Source organism: Ceratotherium simum, chromosome 10, assembly GCF_057802395.1.
Source record: "Ceratotherium simum simum isolate JZ-2026a chromosome 10, ASM5780239v1, whole genome shotgun sequence".
In the NCBI taxonomy this organism is placed as follows: Eukaryota; Metazoa; Chordata; class Mammalia; order Perissodactyla; family Rhinocerotidae; genus Ceratotherium; species Ceratotherium simum.
The window spans coordinates 54,818,872-54,838,144 of NC_141909.1; the positions used below are offsets into that span (position 1 = coordinate 54,818,872).

At 39.7% G+C, this 19,273-nt stretch overlaps 1 protein-coding gene across 1 annotated transcript in view; it reads right to left on the minus strand.

Moving 5' to 3' along the window:
• The window catches only part of EPSTI1 (epithelial stromal interaction 1), a 94,287-nt gene that overhangs the window by 22,627 nt on the left and 52,387 nt on the right, over nucleotides 1-19,273 (minus strand). Inside the window, 2 exon segments of the mRNA XM_087436026.1 lie at nucleotides 3,756-3,839; nucleotides 13,559-13,652. Of these exon segments, the coding sequence (XP_087292152.1) occupies nucleotides 3,756-3,839; nucleotides 13,559-13,652 (178 nt within the window).

Here is a 19,273-nt window from a genome sequence, read left to right on the forward strand (position 1 = left end):
AATATATTAAATTTACCCATTAAAAGAGACTATGAAACTGGGTAAAAGAAAAATCAGTCATTTTTGTTACTAGAAACCTAATTTAAGCCAAGCGACATAGAGAGGTTAAAATTAGGTGATGGAAAAAGAAATTGCCACATAAACTCTAACAAAAAAGCTGGTAGAGAAAATATTAGAATCAGACAAAATAGATAAGAAATCAAGCTGAGGGCCGGCCCCGTGGCTTAGCGGTTAAGTGCGTGCGCTCCGCTGCTGGCAGCCCAGGGTTTGGATCCCGGGCTCGCACCGACGCACCGCTTCTCCAGCCATGCTGAGGCCGCGTCCCCCATACAGCAACTAGAAGGATGTGCAGCTATGACATACAACTATCTACTGGGGCTTTGAGGGAAAAAATAAATAAAAATTAAAAAAAAAAAAAGAAATCAAGCTGAAACATCATTAAATAAGAAGAGTCGTATTCGTCATATTGATAAAAATCTGTACTGACAGGCAGGCTTCCCCTAAGTCCCTTTGGTTGGAACTACTTCCTGTGTCCATGGTTGAACCAATCACGTCAAGGAAAATGGAACTCCCATGAAGAGTTAGACCATTTGGCATTGGATCGCTGGGACTGGGGTGTGTGTCTGCCTTCTCTGAAACACAGGCCATGCTAATTAGGATGGACACCTGAACTAAAAAATAGGGTTTTAAGAGAGAAGTAGGCAATCAACAATACTGGATACAACATTCTGAAGTTATCACAACACACAATTTATTTCTTTTGCAGCATTAATTACTACATAGTGATTAATCACTGTAAAACAAAAAGTGCAATGCTTTATTTCTTTGTCTCCTTTTAATTGTCTATCTCCTCCATTAAAAAGTAAACTTCAGATGGGCAGGGGTCCTGTCTATCCTGTTCTTAATTGAAGCTCTATCATCTCCCACAAGGCTCAGCATGTAACAGGAACTCAGTATATGTTTGTTGATAGAATGAATGAATGGATGAACGAATGAGTGAATGAATGAAGGAATACTGGGATAGATTACTCTGAGATAGATCAACCAAAATAATACAGTAAAAAAAAAAAAAAAAAAGAAAAAGCCATAAAAGGAAAGCTTTAAAGTGGTGTTAATGTTACATAGTTACAAGGAGACAGGGATTGCAAAAAGATCCCTGAATTGAATGTTCAGAAGGGATTTTACCTTGAGAGAGCAGTTTCATTAACAGCATTTGTGAATATAAACTAGAACATAAAGAATTAGGATGAAGTGGGTAATAAAGATGTAATTACAGTAAGATTAAAAAAAAAAGACAAAGGTAATTCGCTAGAAGCAGAAAAGGTGATATCTCAGATAGCAGAATCAAGGAAGGGGTTATTTGGTTTATTTTAAAATGGCAAAAGAGTGAGAGAGAGCATATTTGTTGACAAAAGAAGTAGTTAATGGAAAAGAACATATTGCAGGTATAGGGGAAAAAGGGAATTATAAATAAATTTTTTGAAGAAAAGAGAACTGAATCAAACATAAAATATTGCGAGGTTAACCTTAGAAAGAACCTACTGTCCCCAGAGACCAGAATAATGGATGAATGTGGAAGTCAGAGACACACGGAGCAAAACAAATGTGCTGTCACCTCAATTTAACCTAGATGATCTACTTATGAATTACTCCACGGTAGGTATTCAACATATTTGTTGAATGAATAGAATGAACAAACACATAAACAGATGCAATGATATAAATGTATTTTTTTCTGTATCTTCTTACCATAAACATGATCCTTCTTGTTTTCTTAAACTAAATCTTTGAAGTGATAAGGAATGACAGACTCTACCAATTAGGGACAGCCTTCAGTGGACATTTTCCAACAAGAGATTGAACAAAAAGGAAGAGAAGCAAAAACAAGGTAGAATACATGGTAAGTTTTCTTATGTATTCTACTGTTATTGAAATCCCTAAGCACGGAATTATCTGTACGCTAAAGTTATTCATTTTACTGAAAGCTACAGTAAGTAAAGGGAAATAATTTATGCAAAAGATTATATAATAAAAATATGTTCAATCAATAACCAGAAAATATGTATGTATCAACACTTGTCTCACTCCAGAAGAAAAACAAGATTAAGAAATAAAAAGCTTAAGTTTCACTGTTTAAAATAACTGCTCAACCTGAAAATTAAATCCCAGATCTGATTTTTTAATCGTTGAGCATTCTCTTTGTGAAATGTTCTACTTTTAATGGTTTTCACATTCCAAATATATACACCAAACTTTATAAAACACTATTTAAAATTCACTGGAAGTTATTTTAAAATAAATCATATCTACGCTGACTTACACATTCTCCTCTGTATCTAAATACCTCAGGACTTGGTATTAAGTTACAAGATCACAGAAACAGATTATCACTTTCATGTCATTTGATGGACATTATTGAAAATACAACAGAGTGTACACCAGATTTAGCTTCTACTTGCTAATTACTGGGATCTTACTACAAAATTTCTTACTTAATTGTGGATTTCAATCTCATGAAGCCTTTGTCAAAAGAAAAGGATATTTGTTTTTTTAAAAAAAACTCCACTGGTTAAAAATGTTTCATGATTTCTTCATTGCTTATGTAATAGCTTAACTAAATTTACAACTTACATTATTTCTTTCAATGATTTAATTACTACCTACTATGTACAAAACAGTTGAGTGACACAGTCATTTATACCATACGCTGGGTGAAACTAGGAATGAGCAAGGGGTTGACCACTGCTAGGACGAGGGAGCACTCAAAACGTCAAATTATAGCAACAACAATTAGTACATATAGTCCATTTCACAATGTGATTTTCACACAAAATTGCTATAATAAATTACTTTGTGCAGCAAAGATAGACGGAAAAAAAAACAAACTAAACAAAATCAAGGAAATCAAAATGGGACTCGGAATTCAAGTTAATTGTATAATTGAAAAAATAGATTTGAGAGATAAGAGATGACAGGTTGTAACCACCAATATGGCGAGAAGAAAAGTTGGAAAATAAGAATGATGAGGCAGATAATGGCCTCCAACTAGCTGGATCATTTATTTTGCTTTTTTAAAGGCTCTGGAATGAAGTGGCACCTTGGAGCTAATCACTGATCTGCATCATTCTCATCCCAGGCTGAGGAGTTTCTGGCCCAATTTGAGCCTATGTGTCACAGGCAAGAATGACCATCAAGTCACAACACTGAATGTTTTCAGTCACCATACCAGAAATTTCATATTCTAATAAGGACTACCCCATCAGCACTTTAGGAGGCTCTGTATTCATTTCACTGATTTCTGTTGCTTAAAACATTTGAAATGCCTCACATATTTGTATCAATCTGTAGTGTATTTTTATATTTCATTATATGTCTATTTTTAGGTGAATATTTAAGCCAGTTTCATAACTTTGTTTTATATCTTTGGTTTAAAAGTGGCAGTGATTGGTTATGTTTTATTTTGTAATTCAGAAGTTCTCAAGTGTTCTATCACCTTCTCCATGAACTGCTGGCACCAACTATGGCAGACCCACTATAGACCCCTATAAGGCTACGTACCATGTGAGTTTTGACCAGAAGGAGCCACCACCCCGCCATATTCTTAAAACACACCCACATCTCACCTTTTATCTTTAACGCTTGTGCTATTTTTTCAGGATTTTCATGTACATAAATATTTCTATTCAGAAACCCTTCAAAATTATCTAGTACCACAAGCAAATAAATCGCAATGACTAATAGGGTCTTGTGAATACCTTCTGATGTTGTTCCTCCTTCATCTTTTGGAACTTTTTATTTTCTTCTTCCTTTAGAGACTCCTTATAAGCCCGGCTTCTGGCCTGTAAAGGTATAGGAAAAAAAGTCATAGGAAAAAGCATCACCACAATATAGTGTATGCCTACCATGGGACTGGTTCTAATAACTCAACCTCGGTACTAAGCATTCAGTAAGCTCTCCACACACACTTGCTTATTGAGTGATTTATGCATATGTCTGAAGATGTCCCTTGGGATATATAAGAAGACTAGTATAAGCACAATCATCCAGCACATTTTAAAGGATGATCTAAATGTTTGTTTAATTAAACTTTAAAAATATCCCTTCAGAGATAATCAACAGGTTTATTCTTTCTAGTGAGAAAGATCTGAAATAGAGGAAAGTTAAATATATTTTTCAAGAATATTCCAACTAATTAGTCAATATCAGAGACAAGTAAAGACTGACTTTAGAAGCATTGACATGTCCACTGTTCATTAATGGTATCCTATTAAATAGCCTGTCAACCGGTGATGGATAACATATAATTCCAGAGATGCATTTCTTTCTAAGTCTTTGCACCTAATCTGTACCTGAAGCTTGTTTCTGTTTCTGAGAGGGAAAACAAAGCCTGTTCAGGAGCACAGGTATCATCATTTCCGGCCGAATTAGGACCTCAAGGGGGAAGCCCTAGGAGAGGCAGCACACCCAACAGGATGTCCTTCAGTCCCACTGACCCACCATGTAAGAGTCCAACACACCGGCAGAGTGACCACGTATTCCAGAATTTACGAGATTTCAAGTTTTCTATCTGTTCATTTGTCATACAGTTTCTCTCCCTCACCCTGATTTGTAGCCCAGCCTCTGTAAGGCAGAGAGGCCAGCCTGATAAGCTAATGTGCAGGAAATTCCATTGTTCCCATAAAACTACCAGCAGCACCATGGCAGTAGGCTACATATTTCAGGCCTAGTTCTTTGGACTAATAATCTATAAAGCTTATGTAGGTTGGCCCCCGCTTTTCCCCTGCTATAATTTTTCTCAAGCACTTCTTAATTCATTCCCCCATTTCTGTCACTATAAAACCCATATTCCATCAAATAACAAGCAGCACTTGTCAGAGAGGGAGAGAGGCTTTCGGAATTGTATCATCTATAACACTACTAATTAGAAAAGTGGAGCTCCAGATGTGTTCAGAAAGCCTTTGTATATTGAAATCCTGCTACATTAGACAGGCAACTCATCCAATGACTTTCTCTTATCTATATCCTAAACACGAGGGGACTGTGATAAGACACAGAAGGTGGGCAGTGGTTCTCCAGTGACCCCTTCTTTTTATATTAGAGAAGGCTAGTCTTCATCATGAATATTCCACATAAGACCTGAAAGAAGGGAAGGATGACAGGGGCCCCATCCTCTATTCAAGAGATTAAAAGGAGGAGTAGAATATTTAGTCAAAGCAGACGTGATGACTTGAGCAATGAGTCTAAATTCTATTTGTATACCTTCCTTTTAAACTTAACCACTTTGTTTTTCTTAAATCAGAATATGGATCCTAGTTTTTGACTCAGAAAAAAAAATGATTATTAGACACACAAAATTTAAAAGGCCACAGAAACTGGGAAGTCATATGGCATCTTAACTATGAAGAGTTCCAAGTTACTTGCAATACCAGTGCTTGCTTACCCAGCTGTGATCCCTGGGCAGGACAGGAAGTTTCTGTTCAAAAATAATAGGGGGGGCCGGCTCCGTGGCTTAGCGGTTAAGTGCGCGCGCTCTGATGCTGGCGGCCCGGGTTCGGATCCCGGGCACGCCCCAAGGCACCACTTCTCCGTCCAACGCGAGGCCGGGACCCACGTACAGCAACTAGAAGGATGTGAACCTATGACATACAACTATCTACTGGGGCTTTGGGGGGAAAAAAATGAATAAATAAAAAAAAAAATCTTTAAAAAAAAAAAATAGGGGGAGAAAACCTTCTGATCACTACTTTTCTCAGTTCTAAATCCCTGAAATTTATAAATCATTGTATTCACATAATTTTTCTATTGTTAAGTACTAATTTAATATACTATTAGTGCTAAATTTGTTATTCAACTAAAATACACATTTTTACTTATCCTCCCCCAAAAGCTACGCTTACTATATATTCATTCAATGAACAATATTTAAGCCTCCTATGCGCAAGCACTGTGGTAAGACATGATCCCAGATCTCAAGTGCTTATAGCCTAGCGTGGAAGTCAGAGAAGAAGATTAACGATTATAGTACCGAATGATAGGTATTGTGATAGGAGAAGCTCAAAAGAAGGACATTTAATTAAACTGGATCAAGGACACCTTCTCAAAGTGGGTGACATTAGCTTGTGTTTTAAAGAGTGAGTAGGAATCAGACTAACTAGGGGGAAAGGCATTGTGTGAACAAATGAAAACCAGCATTGTATTACTTTGCTGGGGCTGCCATGACAAAGTACCACAGACTGGGTGGTTTAAACAACAGACATTTATCATCTCACAGTTCTGGAGGCCAGAAGTCCAAAATCAAGGTGTCTGCAAGGCTGCATCCTTCTGAGGCCTGTGAGGGAAGGATCTAAGCTTCTCTCCCTGGCTTGTAGATGGCTGACTTCTCCCTATGTCAATTCACATCATCTTCCCTGTATGTGTCTCTATGTCCTAATGTCCCCTTTTTACAAGGACACCTTTCCTATTGGATTAGAGCCCATTCTAATGATCTCATTTTAGCTTGATTATTGACTATAAAGACCTTATCTCCAAATACGGTTGTATTCTGAAGTACGGGAGGTTAGGACGTCAACATATGAATTTTGGGGGGACACAACTCAACCCACGACAAGCATTAAGTTCCCATTTCAGGATGGTGGAGTAAAGATGTTTCTGCTCCATTCTTCTCTCAAAAATCATGCTAAACAGAGGAGAAAATGAAACAAACACAAACTACCTTCAAAAACTAAGAGAAATCTATATTCTCAGATGAAAATCTATGAAGACAAAGTAGATGAGGAAATGGTAAGTGAGTAAGAGAGGAAAAGAACAAACCTAAAGATTTTCTGGTAAGCAAAGAGAGGACACCTACAAGGAGCCAATTTTCTCCACAGAGCAACACGAGGGCCCAGGAAATGGATGCACTAGCTATTGGGGAAGACAGATGGGTGACAGGAAGGTGTCTATGCCCGCTCCCACCCTGAAAATTCAGGTGCTAATCTTCCAACTCTGACAGGAAACCAAAAGTGTATTCTCAGGATAAACTAAACCAGGCACGCCTAGCACAGAAGGCAGCAGTGGTCAAATCCCAGGTTGAGAATGAAAAGATTGTGTAAAATCCTGCATACTGAGCAGTGGGCCTCAGGGTCCCCTCTTTGAAGTTTTCTTCTGCTGCCTGCACTGTTTCCTCTGAGAGGTGAAGGTGATATTTTATCCATGAAAGAAGAACAGGTTGCTATTTTTAAAAAGCAACAGAGAATAAAGGAGGTCTTAGAAATTAAAAATATCTCCCTTTCCCCCACAGAAAGACAAACCAGTAAAATGTTTTGAAGCTAAAGTCAAGAAAATATGTGAAATAATAGAAAAAAAAATTATATATGTGTGTATACGTATGTATGTGTGTGTGTATATATATGTACGTATATATGTGTGTGTACATATACATATATACACACATATGTATATGTAGATATATATATATCTGCCCCCAGTTCCTGACATGGAGCTCCTGAAACCCTTGTAAATTCCTAAGTGATAAGAGCACCAGGAGCACCTTTTGTTCTAATGAGGTGACTCTGGGTGGGCTCCTGGATGGGGGCTGGTCACCAAAAAGACCAAACCATGATTAGAAGTTTGGAATTTTCAGTCCCAGCCCTTCCTCCATCCTCCAGAGAGGGGAGAGGAGCTGAAAATTGAGTTAATAATTGATCATGCCTACGCGAGGAAGCCTCTATAAAAATCCCAAAAGTACAGGGGTTCGGGGAACTTCCAGGTAAGTGAACACATCTATATACTGGGAGAGTGGCTGAACCCCTACTCCATGGGGACAGAAGCTCCTGAGCTCAGGACCCTTCCAGACCTTGCCCTATGTATTCCTTTCATCTGGCTGTTCATCCGTATCCTTTATCATATCCTTTAATAAACTGGCAAATGTAAGTGTTCCCCTGAGTTCTGTGAGCCACTCTAGCAAATTAATCAAACCCAAGGAGGGGGTCAGAGAACCTCCAATTTGTAGCCATGTCAGACAGAACTTGTGGGTAATCTGGGGACATACTCCTTGCAACTGGCATCTGAAGTGGGAGGCAGTCTCATGGGACTGAGCCCTTAACCTGTGGGAACTGACACTACCTCCAGGTAGATAGTGTCAGAATTGAGTTCAATTGTAGGACACCCAGCTGATGTTGCAGAATTTCTTCAGGTGGGGAAAAAACCCACTTATCTGGTGTCAGACGTGCTGTGAGTGTGGTAGTAGTATGAAAGTAAAGGAGACAGACAGGAAGGAAGGAAGGGACTGGGGTTTCTTCTAATTCAATATGCCAGGAAGTAGGAAAAAAAAGTAGTCAAAGATAAATTAGAGGAGAAAAATATTTTTTACTAAAATATTAGAAGATAAATCTAGAAGGCCTAGGATCTGAATAATAAGAATTCCATAGAGAAAATGAAGGGAAATAAATCAAAGAAATAACACAAGAAAATCACCTAGAACTAGAGATGAGGTTCCAGACTGAAAATGAATAACAATGACCCTTAGGCTAAGACACATCATTATGAAATTACAGAATACCAGAAAAAAAAGAGAAGATATTAAAATAGCTCCAGGGAAAAGCCCTCATAAAAGGACTGAAATTCAGATGTCTTCAAACCAATACTCAAAGTTAGAAGTGCAATGCCTTCAAAATTCTGGAGGAAAATTATTTGCAATTTAGAACACTTAACAGAAAATTGCAAGTTAAGAATGAGGGCTGAATAAAGATAGTTTCAGATATGCAAGGACTTGACACGCATCTTCTCTTGAGAGCTACTAAATAAAGCAAAAAGAAATGAGACCCAGAAATCAGGGGACCCAATACAGGAAAGCAATCAAAGCAATTCCCCAGATGACTTTAAAGCAGTCGTTCTCATCCTCGGCTGCACACTAGAATTACCTGGGGAGCTTTAAAAACCCTGAAGCCCAGGCCACAATACAGCCAGATCTCCAGGGGTGAGACCCAGACAGCAGTGAATTTTAAAGCCCCCCAGCTGATTCCAATGTGCAGACGAGGTTGAGAACCTTTCTCCGAAAGGAAAGTCCCAGGACAACAGCTGTGTAGGAGGCCTAAAGAACAATCAGACCAGGTCAAGGCAGGAGGTAAGAGGGATATAGGAGGGCCATTTCCAGGAAGGAAAGAAACAAGGAATTGACAAGTTATCTGACAGGTACAAGATGGAAAATGGTGTGGAAATTTGCATCAAGAGGAATTTTGTAGAACAGTCACAAAACCTGAAGGAAGGCAGTCAAATGCTCAAAGAAAACTAAGAAAATGCAAAAATAAAATAAAAATTTTTTAAAATTGAAAAAGAAAGAAAATATAGAGTATACCAACTGGCTTGGCAATAAGAAAACATTTACATAGTCATATTAAGGGAAAGCCTGAAATACTGAATAATTATATTAGGAGAATGGGGAGAAGAAATTAATAAGATCTAAAACTGATTAATCAAGAGATAGCAATATACACATTACCAGATGTGGAGAGCCAAATCACAAAAGAAACAGCTAGGGGAGTGTGGTGGGCTGAACACTGGCCTACCGAAGATGTCCTTGTCCTAATCCCTGAAAGCTGTAAATATGGCAAAAGGGACTTTGCAGATATTAAGGATCTTGAGATGGAAAGATAATCTGAATGACCCAGGTGGGTCCAATGTAATCACAAGCGTCCTTATAAGAGGAAGGCAAAGTCAAAGAGTCGGGAGCTGGTAGAGATTAGAGTGATGCAGCCACATGCCAAAGAATGCTGGCAGCCAAGAGCAGCTGGCAGAGGCAAGGAACAGACTCCCACCTAGAGCCTCCAGCCCTGCTGACACCCAATTTTAGCCCCTTTATACTCATTTCTGAGTTCTGACCTCCAAAACTGTAAGAGGATAAATTTGTATTGTTTTAAGACGCTGAGTTTGCAGTAATTTGTGACAGCAACAATGGGAAATTTTTTTTATCAAGGTATAACTGATATACAACATTATATTAGTTTCAGATGTACAATGCAATGATTTGATATTTTTATATACTGCAAAATGATCGCCATAATAAGTCTATTAACATCCATCACCATATATAGATACAAAAATTTTTTTTCTTGTGATGAGAACTTTTAAGATCTAGTCTCTTAGCAACTTTCAAATATGCAATACAGTATTATTAACGATAGTCACCATGCTGTACATTACATCCCCAGGACTTATTTATTTCATAAGCAATGGGAAATTAATACAAGGAGTTTAAAGTATTGGAGTAGAGGTTGAACTGAAGGGGTGCAAGGGACATATGTCTTTAAGTGTTCACTTTTTAAAGAACATGTGACACATGGATAAAATTAAAATAACCAAACTGCACTAAGTGTTCAGAGCAGCGGAAGTGAGAGGATATGGCCAGAAAGGCATGAGCTGCAGGGCAGCGCTCCTCAAACACTAATGTGCACACAAATCACCCAGGGACCGTGTGAAAATGCAGGTCCTGACTCAGTCTGAAGTGGGGCCTGAGATTTGTCTACATTACTATAAGCTCCCAGGTGATGCTCGTACTGCTGATCCATGGACCATAATTTGAGCAGCAAAGACCCGGACTCTAGGACTGTAGAGAGGTGAACTGGGGGGTGGGGGGGTAAGCAGAGAGTAGAAACGATCTATGCTTAAGTGAAGGCATTTTGAGTTTATCCTTGAAGATACAGGGAGCCAGGGGTCAGTCCGGTGGCATAGTAGTTAAGTTTGCATGCTCTGCTTTGGCGGCCCAGGGTTCACAGGTTCAGATCCCAGACACAGACCTAGGCACTGCTTGTCAAGCCATGCTGTGGCAGCATCCCATATAAAGTAGAGGAAGATGGGCATGGGTATTAGCTCAGGGCTAATCTTTCTCAGCAAAAAGAGGAGGATTGGCAACAGACGTTAGCTCAGGGCTAATCTTTCTCACCAAAAAAAAAAGATATAGGGATCCACAGGGTAGTGGAACAATAGGATGAGATTTTTAAAAATTATTATTCTTTGTAGAAGAGGAAGAGGCATGGGGCAGAAACCAGAGACTGGAAACCACTTAGTGTGCAAATATTCAATGAAAATGACTGAGGAAGGTATGATGATGCTGGTACTTCTGCCTACACACACACACACACACACACACACACACACACACACACACACACACACACACACACACACACAGTATAGAGAACTATATCAACCCATGCGTAAGTGAACACTGTAAGTTATTTTGGTCTGAAGTTTTCTTGTGTAACACCTAAAGGAATTTTCTTCTAGTCTTTTTCATTGGCAAAATCATACAGTGTTTATTAAATTCCCATCTGCCCATGACAGACCCACATTTAAATAAATGTAAGAAGAACCGTTTTCTCAGGCAAGTTGCATTTTGCAGTAAAATTAAAATTTCTTAAAAAAAACAACTCATCACACCCCATATGGATAAGTATCACACAGTGTTCACATTCTGCACATTGACCATGGTTAAGGCAAACCGCAGGTGTCTTAACTTCACAAAAGCTCAATGTACGTACATATTTGATTTTCCTAAAGCATTAGAAATGGTTCTGCAAAGCGTTCTCAGAAGAATTCTATGCATATGGATTAGACAGAATGAGAAGAGTATAATATGGGTAAAAAGTCAGTTAAATATATTGAACACCAACAAATTATTAATAGTTTGGTGTCAAAATGGGGACAGCTATTGAATGTAGTACAGAGGGAACCATCCTGGGTCCAATCCTGCTCTGTGTCTTCTATTAATAACTCTGAGGATCGTGTGACTAATGCACTAATCAATCCACAGAAAATGCAGCTCTGGGAGACATTACTAATGCTTTGGATGACAATATTAAAATTCAAGATGAATTTTAAACTGTTAAATTGAAGAAATGAGCCAAAATCAATAGAGCAAGCACACACAGTTCTGCCAGGTGTTTCAAACCACAGGATTCAGGAAGCCCTCAAACAGAAATCAAGGCCATCCTGCAGCCAAACACCCAGTTGGTAAAGCTATCCAACTCCTGTTTTCCCTCCCCTTCCTCATGGCCACGGGGTATCTGGACAGAGGTCAAGGACTGTGCCCTACACAGTATTTAGCTCTACTACCTACAGCTTCTCAACTCTTTCCTCCAGAGCCCTGCAATGACAGGAGAGAGATGATGAATTTGATGTGACTTATGGAGTCCACATTGGTAAATTTAGACTTTGGAACACCACATTAAAAGCAGGAAAAAAAAAAAAAAAAAAAAGGAACACTTAAAGATTTGTAGGTAAGAGCATAATGACCTTTTCCAAGGAGTTTCATAATGTCTTCCTGATTTTTTAAAATATGGTCACTAAAGAGAAAAGGAGGATGGGAGACGATGATCAGATTTCTCTGACAACTTATCTTATCACTTACCTACCAAGACCTTGGAAAAACTAAGACTTTAAAACTTAAACCCATGTTTTCTTTCAACTACAACCCTTTCCTGGAGTCATCCTTAATTACACTTATTTTCTTGTCCCCATTAGCCAGTCAATAATCAAGCCCTGCCAATTTCACTGACCTTAAAGTTCTCTGGCCTATACTGTCACCTCCATCCTCTTACTCACCACTCTAATTCAAGTCTTCATCATTCCTCACCCAGACTAATACAGAAGCGGCTCTGCCTCTCTGTTCCTTTAGATCTATCCTTCACATGGTTACCAGTGTGATCCAGCTAAAACACAAATCTGACCTTGAACAGTCCCTGTTTAAAACTTTTCAGTACCTTCAGTACTTACAGAATGAGGTTCAAGTTCTCCAATGTGGCTTGCAAATTTCCACAGTGGTGTTCTACCAGGAGCACCACAGCTTCCTGTGTGGGGCATTTCTGGATGTCTCAATGTCTGGGGAATGCTACCAGCACTTTGTGCCTAGGGGTCAGGAATGCTGATCATCCTACAGTATCCAAGATGGCCCACACAATGAACTACCCCACTCAAATTGCCACTATTGAGAAATCTCCTCATGGCTCCTGCCTGCTTCTCAGCCTTCTAGCTCACTCCTCTAGACTGCAGCTAGACAAAACTCTTCTTCCCTAATACAAGTCATGCTTTTTCTTGCCATTATACCTCAATTCTTGCTTCTGTGTCTTGATTAACTTCTGAAACCTGGAATGACTCTCTTCACTTTACAGACTCATTTTTTAAGCTTCAGCTTTCTAACTGTTATATGCTCTACACTCACCACTTTGCTTTATAACTATGGTTTTCTCCTTCACTTGACTAAGGTCCTTCCAGGCAGAAATTGTATGGACTCGGTAGACTTTATGTAAACTTAAAAATCTGAAGGATGGATAGATGGATGGATAACTGGGTGAGACCAAAGGCTTTTCAGAGGCTGATGTTTAGTCCAGGTGCCCATAATGAGGTAACAAGTACCAGCACTGTTATATAGCTGGGAACAAGTTGAGGTCCAAGTATCAGATCAGGCCATCTGCCTTTAGTTTCAATATTCTATGGTGTACAGGTCACTCTATGCCCTTAATCTTCATTTACCAAACACCTCTTTCAAAATGCCACACGGCACTCTGCGTGGCATTCCACTTACCCAAGTTGAAGGCTGTGGGTCACGAAGAGCAATTTGACAGGTACGTCTGTGGGGCAACTCTGTGTCCAGTCCGCTCAAGAACTCAGCAGTTTTGCTAGCAGGAACACAAATAGGTGTTAGTGCCTTCATAAAAATAGAAATATCATTATTTACTGTGCCTTTGGATACTAGCCTAGACTTTTATTGGGTGATGACTGAAAATGTCCTAGGTAGAACAAAAGGTTAGTTTGAGAACAAGGTAGAGTAGAAAAATCAATCCAAAATGCTATTGCAAGACTGCACTCTTAGAGAACGTTAGTTTAAAAAATATAAAACTAGGTTTGTGGAATGTGAACCCATGATTTTATTTTTTATACTTCACGTACTTTGATGTGGAGATAAATGCTCTCACAGATTCCACAGTGTGGGGCCCTAATTTCCTATCTGAACATTTAAAGCTTGACACTCAGTCTTCACCATAGAGCTGTGGAACGTTAATCCCTTACAGCATCTTCATTCCACACTGGTTTTACATCAGGCTCTTTAACCTCTAGGGGCTTTCTTTTTTGTTTTTCTTTTTCCTGGGAAAGATTTGCCCTGAGCTAACATCTGTTGCCAATCTTCCTCTTTTTTTTTTTTCCCCTTCCTAAAGCCCCAGTACATAGCTGTGTATTCTAGTTGTAGGTCCCTTTAGTTCTTCTATGTGAGCTGTTGCCACAGCATGGCTACTGACAGACGAGTGGTGTGGTTCCGAGCCTGGGAACCGAACCTGGGCCGCCGAAGCAGAGCACGCCGAACGTTAACCACTAGGCCATCAGGGCTGGCTCTCTAGAGGCTTTCTCCTAGTCATATCTCATTTCCGTCATAGCCTTGACTACTCTCAGGACACACAGACCCTCTAATCCAGTAACCCTTAAACCATTTATGGATCATGGACCCCTATTGGATCCTGAAAGAAGAAATGGACCCTCTCCCTCCAAACACAGACACAGATGCGCGCGCACACACACACACACACACACACACCCATTTGCATTTGATTTGTACCTTCCATGGAAGGTAAGAAGTGCTGCTAGTTCTGGTCTGCATTTCTGACATCTCTTTTTGGCACTGAAAGATTGTCGAAGATGGACCTAGGAATGTCCTCAGTTTTAATAAGTTCTTTGTTTTTCCCTTAAAAATCCGAACCATCACCCCAATTCCTCCTCTCATCTATGTCAAGCACAGAACACAGGAAGTGTTTCCTAGTTTACTTCAATGACTGCTCCATTTTGCCTATCACTGATTAATTTCTCTCTCTTTGTCTTTTCCTCATGTAATTTGTGGGATTTTTACCCCCTTCCTCCACATTCACAACCAAATACCTCCTCGAGGCCTGATTTATATTGCACCAGACCCTTGCAGCCTGCTCCCCATCTGCCTCCTTCCTTCTGTTATCTCTCTGCTTCCTCTTAATATTTTAGGCCTAATGCAAAGATCCAATTCATCAAGCACTTAGGACATGGGCATCAAAGGAAATACAAATGGTCTGGTAAAAATAAACACTATCCAGCGGGGGGAAAATCAAAACAAGGAATTAGAAATTAAACAGAGATGCCAACATCACTTCAAATAATTACTTAAGTAGAACATGGCATTTGAACAAGGCCAGAAGCTTAAGCTGGGAAAGAAGAGCTAAAAGTTAAGCGACGTACATAACCCTGAGAAACATAAGGCTTCGGCGATTGAGACAAGCAGCTTTTCCATTTGTCTAGGATTGCTTATCTCACCCAGAATAGACAAGGAGACTAATGAAGTTGCAGAGTCTGGAAGCTGCCCCACTGTCTGGAGCTTTATGAAGTCATCAGTCAAAAGTGTAGAAAGAAGAAAGTTGCCAGAAGTTTGGATGAGATTTCTGAACATCCTTAGCTGAGTGCAGTCCACAGGAGAAAGCAGTGAAAAAGAAACACCATGATAAGCCAGGAAGGAACTTCAGACCAAGTCAACTGGAAGCCCTGTGTTGTGTTCTCTACATTGCTTCTTACCAGCCAATGCCAAGCACAAAGCTGGCTGGGTAGTTAACCACCAGCCATGGCCCTTGTGCCAATTATCACTGCCCCACATGTGCCACAAGATTAAATCATAATGACAGGGCCACAGGACTGTCACAGGAATACGAGGAGGAGCCTGTGGAGAATGTGGATTACTCCCAAGTGAATAACTATACCAACAAGACAAGTTCCACGTTACCAGGCTAACTGGTATTTTTCTACTATTACTACAGTGCCTAGTATATAATATAATTCCCATATATTAGCTGAATTGAATTAGGATCCGTAGGTAAAATTATGGTCATATTTAATAAAAATAAAATTTAGAACCTCCTTGCGAGGCAAAAGGAGGAGAACTTCCTGATGCAGAAGTCCAACAAGACCAAGAACCCTGGACCCTAGCACTATGAGTCACCTTCTCCTTGGGGTTTCTTGCTCTTGGTGACCATTGTGACTCTGCCACCTATTAGAGGGGGACGACCCTCTTCCGCTTTATCATTCTGACCCAAGCATGAATACAGGACTCCCTCTTTTGTTCTCCACAGAACAACTGATGATGGACTACCAATAACAGACTGATTTGAAGATTTAGTTTACTTATGTCCAACTCATGATCTTCAAGGGTCCTTCCAGCTTATTCTTAGGGAAATTCCTACAGCTTATCCTAAAAGTTCTCTTCAGGATAACCTAACCTCGACATAGCTCAATTGTAGCAGAGACTGCTAAATGTCCATCAAAATATATGTTCTCCTCTTCTAGTCACACAACTTGACTACATTTCCTAGCCTTCCCTGCAGCTAAGATCGGCCTTGTGGCTGAGTCTTGACCAATGGAATGCGGGAGGAAGTGATGCACACCACTTCTAGGACTAACTAATATAAACTTCCCATACTCATGCCTCCATACATTTTTCTTCTTCTGGTTGGCTGGACTAGAGACGATCCCCACCGCAAACTTGGAATTCATGTATTGAAGGTGGTAGAACCTCCATGGGCCTTTGGTGCCTGAATATCTGAATGGAGGAGGCCTCCTCTCAAACCTGTTCACCCAGGTCTTAAATGAGAGAAAAAAAAAACATAGTGCTCAAGCTACTATATATTTTTGAGGTTTGCTTATTACAGCAATTAGCCTACCTTAATAATACAACATAAAGTAATATATACAAAAGAACCATTTCTCAATTTAAGTGATCGATTCCAAAAGTACATAAGAAGGGGCCAAGAAGATTTGAGCAAGAGTAGAAAAAAGAATTCTCAAGGATACAGCTAGGCATCTTAGCTATTTCAGAACCTTAGTCAGGAATAGAAGGTGGGAAAGGGGAAGAGCCTATTCACCCTTGAGGCATCTTCCTGTCTAGGAGCGACCCAGGCCGGAGTATAAAAACTAGTACTCATTTATCCCAGTACCACTAGGATCTTGTCTAGGTTGAGTATGGGTAGGGGTTTGGGAAGAGAAACTTCATTATGAGCAAGTCAGAGAAGGAAAGGGATGCGGCTTGTTATATTGTGATATGTTGGAATATTTGAAATCTGTTAATGGAGATTCATCAATAAAACAAAATTTGACCTTTTTGAAAGGACAAAAAATATAGGAAAGGCTACAGAGAGTGAAATACGTGTCTGAAGGCTCATTTGAATAGCCCAGAATTGCAAAAGATAATTCCTATAAGGCTTTTTTTGTGGGTGTGTGAGGAAGATTAGCCCTGAGCTAACATCCGTTGCCAATCCTCCTCTTTTTGCTGAGGAAGACTGGCCCTGGGCTGACATCTGTACCCACCTTCCTCTACTTTATATGGGACACCGCCACACCACGGCTTCACAAGTGGTGCATTGGTCTGCTCCTGGGATCCCAACCTGCGAACCCCAGGCCGCCGAAGCCGAGCACACGAGACCAACCACTACGCCACCAGGCCAGCCCAAAGGCTTTCTTTTTTATTTTGATAGTTAGAAAAGACAACTAGGGATTTTAATGTTCAAGAAAGAATCAGTTAAGCAAAGGTTAACTTAGACCTACAGGAGCTTGTGAGTCAGGCACCTACCACTCATCACACCCCAGGGCTACAAGGTGCTAAAGCCCCTCTCTCTACCTGGTTACCCACATCTGCCAACTCTGAACCACGATGAGACACAGAAGAACACTCTAACAAAGATGTTCTGGTACTGATTTTAAAGCTAAACAGTCATAATTAGGAAGGTACCCTCACGGAAAAACTACCAGTTACAAACCTCTCCCTGGTACTTTTTGTCTGGTGGGAGTGAATGGGGCAGTTTTACCTTCTCTCACCTCCTGTTAGCTAACATACAAACTCAAATGACTGCCGGGTCCAGGCAGGTCATGTAGATGACTGAAGTGGGCCTAGAGTGAGGGCAACAGGAGCTTGGACCCACGGATAAATGACAACTGCCGCTCAAATAGATGCAGAAGAGACCAGTGAGAGGAGTGAGGATTTTGACAAACTAGAGAGTGATCTTCTGTGTAAAGGGGTCAGCTGCCACTCAGCTCCAGGAAATCGCTCTCCATGGGGACACAGGCCAGCGCTGCCAGATGTCCTAGTTTTTACAGGTATACCAAAATGCTGAACATTTTTAATGTGAAATAGCTTGGCAACTAATTCAAAAGTATTTGAAACACTGTGGGCCAACACTGTTCTAGCAAAAAAAAAAAAAAAAAAAAACCTCTTCAGGTCAAATGTGGCCCCAAAGACCACCTGATTGTGACCAGATGATTTTGATTTTGTTTCTACCTGTTCAGGCTTGTATATTTCTTCATTATATATCCTTGATATTCACAAAAAGAAAGAAAAAGCAAGCAAGGTTGGATTCTAGTATTGAAGAGGGGGTTCAGAAATAGCTGCTGTGCTGGTTTGCGCACTTCTAGGAGACAGAGGGTATATCGTATTTCATATTTACATGAAACACTCAAGTGTATTATTTTGGTATTTTATAACTATATATTTGTGTTGATATATGAAAAGCAATGGTGAGACACTACAAATAAGATGAAAAGACAACCCACAGAAAATAGTTATAACCAATGAAAAAACAATAAAAGGATTAGTGTGAAAAATATATAAATAACTCTAATAAATCAATTAGAAAAAGACAGCCCAGTAGAAAATTGCACAAAAGATAGAAACAAGCATTTCACAGAGGAAGAAACCCAATTAATAACAATAATAAAAAGAATAACAAAAACAACAATAACTTATATAGTGCTTATTATGCATCAAGCCCTGTTGTAACCAGATATATTACATATATTAACTTCAGGACAACACTGTGAGGGTACTATTATAAACTGCAACTTATTGAAGTTAGTTGCTCAAGATCATAAAGCCAGCAAATGTCAAAACCAGGATCAGACCCTGGCAGCCTGGCTTCAGAGTCCACGCTTTTAGCTACTACACTTGACTGCTCCTCATGAGCAATATCCATGAGAAAAGATGCTCAATCTCACTAATAATTGGGGACATGCAAATTAAAACAAGATACCATTTCACACCTGTCAGACTGGCAAAAAAATTAAGTATGATAACCTTGCCATAAGCTGGGGAGGGTGACTTGCAAAAGTGACCCTCTTATAAACTGCTGATGGGAGGGCACATTGGTGTTACCACTTCAGAGAGTAATTTGACAATACTTTGTAGAGTTGAATATGTGCATAATGTCTGGGTGCCTACTCTAGAGAAACTCTTGCATAGGTATCT